The 8,370-nt window shown below is 39.2% G+C and overlaps 1 protein-coding gene across 1 annotated transcript in view; it reads right to left on the bottom strand.

Annotated features, from left to right (window-relative positions):
* Positions 1-8,370, bottom strand: part of LOC111872683 (G-patch domain and KOW motifs-containing protein) — a 22,072-nt gene that overhangs the window by 12,756 nt on the left and 946 nt on the right. The window contains exons 2-3 of the mRNA XM_023866800.2: positions 4,446-4,645; positions 347-438 (exon numbers count right to left, since the gene is read on the bottom strand). Coding sequence (XP_023722568.1) covers positions 347-438; positions 4,446-4,645 — 292 coding nt within the window. The remainder of the gene's footprint in view (positions 1-346; positions 439-4,445; positions 4,646-8,370) is intronic.

Below are 8,370 nucleotides of genomic sequence, written 5' to 3'. Positions count from 1 at the left end.
TGCAGGGAGATTACGTTGAAAAGTGACAGAAGTCTCAAATTTTTTGTATGATTATTGTGTGAGAAAAAAAATCGGAGACCTTAGAACTTGAACGCACAATGTAATTGCCTCCATATACTTCTTTTATGAAATACCAAAGACCATGAAGATGAGCCCATGGACAATATAATTTCCTTATCTTTCTTGAAGTGTATAATTCTGACTTTTTATTCAAAACCATGACTTCCTTTTCCAGGAAGGTTATAACAAATTAAAATCTGCTGGCATCACAGTAACAGATCAGATGTCTAAAACAATTTCACACTTAACAAGTAGAATAAAATTTAGCACAGTATGCCCAACATACCTCTTCTGAATCTCCAGTTCCATGTCTCAAATTTGGTATTTGTGGAGCTGAAGCATTATAATTTTTTGTATCTTCAGTGGACTTCTTAACATCTATAAGTAAGCCATGCAAAAGGGTTACATTAACAGAAATAAAACTGGCATATAAAGATAATTTTAAATTTTCATATGTGGAATAGTTGAGAAATGGAAGAATGTTTACACAGAATAAGCAGTTCCAGATTCTTCACACACACAGTAAATTTTGGTGTTCATGTGGTTGTTGTGGCTTATGCCTTCATGTTTTTTACTGTACTCTGTTTGCCTGGCAAAGGCACGCTCAAAAAGCGGGATACCCATCTTTACCCCATAAGAGTGAAGATGATAAAGATGACAGCAAACAGAGGGAATTTATAGCTTAATGTCAGATCTGATCCAAAATTCAGGCTTTGTATGCATGCACGCACAGACATATTCCACTGCTGTTTTATTACAATGTTTCAAGATTAGTAATTTTCAAGAAGAATGTTCAAGCCTAGTACTAGTTTCATCCAATTTCTCTTCAGTGAGCACTCAATGTTTTGATACAATTCTTTCTCCAGCCAGTACTGACCATGTCTGTTTTAATTTACCTGTGAGTTTATGAAGAGTTTGCAGGTGTGTTTGCAACCCTACAGAGTACCTATTAAGTTCACTCAGTCTGTGTGCTAGGTAGATTTTCATGAACTTTTAAATTGGAGAATTCTATGAAAAGTTGCTGAATCATTACAATTTTCATTCATATGAAGCAGTTTTAAGAGCCACCTTACATTAAGACCTACGTGTGTTTCTGTGCATATCATGAGTGTAATTTGTTAAATATTTACTGCTGAGAAAATAAGGAAAGGGATTCTTAGCCTTAATCACCTAATTTATAATTTCTTCTGTAGCATACATCTGTGAAGCAAACACTGTATACTTTTACAATCTTGTTTCTATTTGGAGATGTAATTCCTGAAATTTAGGACAGAATCTTACCTTACCTTCCTTACATAATCACTTTTGACATAGGTCTCACATAAATTTTCATTGCAATCTGTTAACTGTCACACGACATGTTGTTGCAAGGAGTTACACAACTGACTCTTTAACACAGCAGCACAGGCTTATTATGTAATGCATAGGCTGGTTTCATGGCAATTCAAAAATTTATGAAAGAAATATTTTAATGCATATAGGCTCGTTTGTCAGAGTTGACACAAAAAGCATCTTTCTCCTTTGCCACAGTGGCCACATGATTTTTGGGTATATATCAGTTGATTGCACTGTAATCAAAGCACAATGTGACTTTTATATCATAACTTCAGGAGATTCCTCCTGATATTATTCCAAGTGAACCATATCTACTAACAGGGATCCTATTCTCAACAGGTTTGGATCTATGAGTATTTGAAACACAGCTTAATTTCAAGTTTTAATGGAAAAAAACATCTTTATTGAAAAAAAAATTGAATACCCTGTACAGTTTATTATTATTAACTCCGTGGTTTTAGTCTGCAAGCGAACTATACCAACCAAGCGACTGCCGCTTGTCAGCGAAGTTAGTGCCAACTTCAGCGGATAGAGGGTGCCACGTGGTCACTGCACCGAATCCCCACAGCAGTTATTTTTATACAAAAAAAATTGAATACCCTGTAGAGTTTACATAGCTTAAAGCAACTGTTCAGAATGTCAACAATCAGCATGGACTCACATCCTAGTTCATTTTAGTATGAAACATGTAACCATTTGGAGAACTACATCATTATTAACATTCAAAAAACATTCACTGATGTCATTCATCTCTCAAGTCCATCTTGCATTTTTCAGGCACCTGATACATGGCAATCTAGGGGGTTAAGATCCAGTGAACTCAGTAGCCTACTAAGTGTAATGCAACACCTGATCCACTGACCAGGGACCTGTTCATTCAGATACAACAAGATGTTCCCACTGAAATGCAGGGCTGCTCCATCATGCTGGTAGTACATCTACAATCATGTTCACAAAGGAATGGTTTCTGATAGACCAGGCAGTTTGTTTTGCTAAACTCTGGTGTAAATGTCACATATCAGACATGGGAAAATCTATAGCCCAAGCAGATGGTCACCAACAATACCACACCACATACTTATGGAAAAATTTATTTGAAAGGAGTTTTCTACTGTTTGGGTGCCAGGATAGTGCAGTCAGTATAGAGATTTGCTACAGGCTGGACAGCCGAGAGGTCAGAGTTTGAGTCCCGGCAGGGGCGAGAGTTCTCTCTTCTCCACATTGTCCAGACCAGTTATGGGGGCTACCCAGCCTTCTATAGAATGGGTACCAGAGAATGTTTCTTTGAGGATGAGGTTGCTGGGGTGTGTAGCTGACCATTCACCTCCAACTAGTGCTGAGGTCATAAATATGTGGATCTACACAACCACTCCCCCATAGACCTTCATGGTGCAGTATGTAATTACTTAAGCACAAGGGCAACTTTACTGTTTACTTTCTGCTGTTATATGTAGTTTGTCAAGGGACCACAAATAAAACTGCCTGGTATTGCTGACTCCACTGCGAGTAAAATGTGCCTTGCTGATAAACAAAATATAGCACTGACTTGCACAAACACATGTATGTCTGCTGTGCACATGTGCTACATTTCAAATACCCATGGTCAAAAAACCGAAGAGTAAAGGACCTATGTATATGTAACACATCTTTACACAGAATAATCTCCTGAACTTATGATATATTGTCAAGGGATATCCTGTACATCACATTCATAATAAAGTATTAATCTCATTGGAGTATGGATATGGGAAAGCTACAAAAAAAGCCAGCCCTCGATCCAGTTGGATTCAAACCAGCAACCTTGTGTACCGAAAGTTAGTGCATGACCCCTAACCATCACACATGAACAACTGTAACCAGGAGCCTTTCTGTTAAACCTTTGAAAGACTGAATTGACGGGGGCAAATAATTCCTTAGCCATTATCTGCAATAACAATACTAATATAAAATTAATAATATGATCTAATAAAGTAGCTATTGGAGATAAAACTCCGTGGTCTTAGTCCACAAGTGAACTATAATGACTAAGCGACCNTAGGTGACTATAATTAATAGGTATTAACATTAAGGGTCAGGCCATGCCATAGCTCAAACGGTTAGTCGCTGGCTTCCCACTGCAGCACCCAGGTTTGATCCCAGGTCTGGTCAAGTGGGATTTATGGTGGACAAAGTAGCGCTGGGGTGGGTTTTCTCTGAGTACTTCGGTTTCCTCTGTCAATCTTCATTCCACCAAATTCTCCATCATCATAATCACCCAGGACAGGCTACAATAGGCCAATCAGTGGCCGCCGTGCCGAGTGGACCCAGTTGGGCTCCACCCCCCCACTAAGCGAATTAAAAAAAATAGTGAAAACTTTACTGGATAGAGGGTGTTGCATGGTCATCACAACATCGCCACAGCCGTTAATCTCAGTTTTCTAGACCTGAGCCACTACTTTTCCGTTCAAGTATCTCCTCAATTATGCTCATGAGAGTGAGTGGACCCCATTCCAGACCCACTATTTCTAATAAAAAAAAACTGGTGGCGCTGGGAATCGAACACAGAACCTCTGGATTTGTAGCCAGGAACTCTTGACCACTACACCACAAGAGGCAAGCAGCTATTGGAGATACAAAACTATTTTCTTTTTATAATTCCATATTTATCTCCCAGCTTTAACATAAGAAACTTGTTCCAATATGCTGTTTCACAGATATAGGAGGGGATCCAGGATAGCGCAGTCAGTATAGCGACTGACTAAGGGCTGGATGACCAAGGGGTTGGAGTTTGAGTCCTGGTAGAGTCAAGAAATTTGTCTTCTCCACGTCCAGACAGACTCTGGGGCCCACCCAGCCTCCCATCAAATGAGTACCAGGGGCTTTTTCCCTGGGGATAAAATGGCAGCGGTGTGAAGCTGACCACTTACCTCCCAACTACTGTCAAGGTCAAGACAATGTGAATCTATACAGCCACTCCCCCATACACCTACTTGGCGTGGTGCTTAATTAGTTAAGCATGGACAACTTGACATTTACCTTACAGATACAGGAAACAGCATTTAAGTACTAACCTTCCAAAATTTCTTTAACAGCAGTTTCATCTAATGAGTTTCTATTCATACTATCCCCTCCACCTGTATGTGTTTGTATCTTAGCTGTATGTATTTCATTTTTCTTTACATCTTCTTTCAGTTTTTCTTGAGATTTATTATGGATGGATTTATTCAGTGGTATAACTAAACTGGTGATTTTTTCTTCCTTATCCTCGCCTCTATAAGTAACCAGAATCATACAAATATTACTAAACTGAAATACATTTTTTTTTAAAATACACCTTCACTTCAGTAATTATTATATGGAGTAATAAAAATGAGTCATGTGGCTACTGCCAGATTTGCAGTTAAGACACATATCCATTCTGAGAGCCAACCAGGTCAGTTACAACTATGAATCAGTTATTCAGAAGCCCTTTAAGGGAAGAGAAACCAAGAACCAAACATCACATACCCAGGAGAAGCAAGGGAAAATACTAACAACGATCAAAATACAACTAATTTGTTAACCAAATTTCTTGAGGAATTTAAAGCAATGTTCCAACAAACTCACCCAACAAAACAGCATGATATTAAACATGCTATCAACGTTAATATCTAAAATCCATGAAATTCCTCAGAATTGCACTATGGAATGTCAACGGCCTTCTGCAGCAAAAAAAAAAAAATGAACTAGAGATATTCCTTCAACACAACTTCATAGATATAATGCTGAGAAGTGAAACTCATTTCACTGATAGATCCTACTTCAATATACCAAAGTATTTAACATACTCTACTAATCATCCCGACACTACAGCATATGGAGGAACTGCTATATTAATAAAAAGAACTATTAACCGTTATAAGCTCCCAGAGTACAAATTAAATCACCTATAGGCCACCGTAATAAAAGTAAAGATGACCCAATACGAGTTAACTGTTGCTGCAGTTTACTGTCCACCAAAACATATCATCAAAAAAGAGAACTTTAATGATTTCTTTCAAACGCTGTGACACAAATTTGTAGCAGGCGGAGATTATAATAGCAAGAACACCTTATGGGGATCTCGCCTAAAAATGACCAGAGGGAGAGAATTATCAAAAACATTACAAGAGCAAAAATATACGCACTTGTCAACTGGCACGCCAACATACTGGCCAACATCTCCCAACAAAACCCCTGACCTCTTGGACTTCTTCGTTACTAATGGAATTTATACAGAATACATGGATATGGTACCCAGTTTCGATCTTTCTTCAGATCACACACCAATTATAGCCACTGTTAGTAAAGTAAAAAAAGTAAGCAAAGCTATCCCTGTAAAAGGCCATGAAGGCCCATAGGGTTGTGAGACGTTGAGGGTCCCACATTATCCAGACAATCGGCTCAAAGAAGGCAGTAAGGTTGTCAGCCTTATGCGCTGGCCGTGCTTTACTCCCAAGGAAAATTATTTATTTAATTCCTGGTACTCATTTCTGTTAGAGACTGAGTGAACCCCCAGGGCCATAGTGCGGCCAGAAGGATTAGGTCAATTGAAAAAAAAAATCCAATGACCTCCTCGTAATCATGCTATTCACAAAACACCAAGAAGTAAACTGCACAATAAAAAAACAAATTGGGAAGAACACAGGATGAAACTACAAGAAGATATAAATCTAAATGTGAGACTCAAGAGCCCAATGGAAATCGACAGCACACTAACCACTCTAATCAACACTATAAAACAGGCAACCCAAGATGCTACACCTAAGATCACATTCCACAATAATACAAGGAATGTTCTAACTGAAATTATAAAACTCATATCTGAGAAGAGAAGAGCAAGAGCAAAGTGGCACAGAAGTCAAGCACCAATACAAGGTGTGTCCAAAAAGTCATGAAATATATATATAATTTTTTTTTAAATTTATTGATGATATCGGTACAAAGTGTTAATATTCTTCAAAGTACTGTCCATGAGCATCTACACATTTTTTCCACCGACTCTCCCATGCCTGGTACGCCCCCTCGAAGGCCTCAACGGGAACCTCATTTAAAGCTGTTGTCACGGCTGCTTGGACAGCCTGAATGCTTTGAAAACGGTGTCCTTTGAGTGCAGTCTTGATCCACACGTTCCTTCAATTCACTCGCGATCAACACTTGATTAGCTTTTTGCTCGTCCGTCAACAATTTGGGGACCAGCTTGGCGCACACCTTTCGCATGTTCAATTCGTCCATAACGATGAGATGCACAACGGTTTTTGGAATGTTCAGAGTGTCGGCTAACAACTGGACAGTCATTCGACGGTCAGTATTCAACAAATCACGCACACGAGTCACATTTTCATCGGTTTGGCTTGTTGATGGCCGTCCAGAGCAGGGGTCATCTTCCCCTCCTCAGACTTCTTCACCCACCATGTAACTTGCACATATGATAGAGCAGACTCCCCGTAGGCTTGCTTAAGCAGTTCGTGAGTTTCGGCAGCTTTTTTGTTGAGCTTTGTGCAGAACTTGACCACCCAACGTTGTTCGAAAGTATCCGCCATCGCGCGCCGTGACGTGGTCACAAAACACAGGTGCACTAAATCGGCGATACTCACGCCTCCGATGCTCGAGCAGACTGACCTTGGGCGCGCTGTGAAGCTAAAGGCCTCCCCCCCTAACCCAACCGGTTCCAGCGCGCTCTGACCAGCACGAGCGCGGGCAAGAAATATATTTCATGACTTTTGGGACACACCTTGTAGATAAAACAACATATAACCACATAAGTAATAGGCTGAAGTGTAAAATTAAAGAGGCAAGGGAAAGATCCTTCTCTAACTATATAACCAGCCTCAACAGATATGACAATACCATCTGGAAACCCATCAAACATTGTGGGCAAGAAGTGATGAAGAAAAAGCAGCTATGTTCGCTGAATATCTTGCTACAGTTTTTACACCATATGATGACCATACTGATAAAGGAATAGAAAGACAAATATCTGAAAATATCAGCATTATACCAGAAATAATTTTTTTTACAGTTAAAGAAGTGCAAAACGAAATAGTACTCCTAAATTCAAGAAAAGCACCTGGCACTGACGAAGTGACTCCCGTAATGTTAAAAGAAATGTCAGGAAAAGGGATAGTACTTGTCACATATAAAAAAGTAAAGCTATACCCGAACCAGGCCATGAAGGCCCATTGGGTTGTGAGACACTGAGGGTCCCACATTATCTAGACAATCGGCTCAAACATGGCAGTAAGGCTGTTAGCCATACGTGCCGGCCNTTTTTTTTTTAGAATTAAAGAAGTGCAAAACGAAATAGCACTCCTAGATTCAAGAAAAGCTCCTGGCATTGACGACGTGACTCCAATAATGTTAAAAGAAATGTCAAGGAAAGGGTTAGTAATTCTCACATATATTTAATGCTATTCTCAAACATAAATACTGGCCAAATCAGCTAAAAACAGCAGAAATAATCCTGATCCTCAAACCAGGCAAAAATCTTAATAGTGTGTCATCCTATCCTCATATAAGTATATTACCCATCATATCTAAGATCCTCGAAAGACATCTCTTAAAAAGAATAAGGTCTGAACCAAATACAGAAGAATGGATACCATCACATCAATTTGGTTTGAGAGAAAACCACTCCACTGTACAGCAGATATACAGAATAACACACAAAATACACCAAGCAATAGAAAATAAAGAATACTGCCCATTGGTCTTCCTCGATGCAAGTCAAGCCTTTGATAAGGTATGGTATCCAGGACTACTGTACAAAATCAAAAAATATCTGCCCATCACTTATTTCCACTTACTAAAATCCTATATAAATGGCAGAGAGTTCAGAATGAGAATAAATGATAGTATATCTAACAATTTTGCAATAAAATCAGGTGTACCACAAGGCAGTGTCTTAGGCCCACTACTTTATTTACTGTATACAGCAGACCTACCAGTCAATGCCAACACAACAATGGGCACATTTGC

Source organism: Cryptotermes secundus, unplaced genomic scaffold (genome assembly GCF_002891405.2).
Source record: "Cryptotermes secundus unplaced genomic scaffold, Csec_1.0 scaffold102, whole genome shotgun sequence".
Lineage (NCBI taxonomy): Eukaryota > Metazoa > Arthropoda > Insecta > Blattodea > Kalotermitidae > Cryptotermes > Cryptotermes secundus.
Note: the sequence above shows the minus strand (reverse complement) of the source record. Positions and strands in the feature narration are given on the sequence as shown.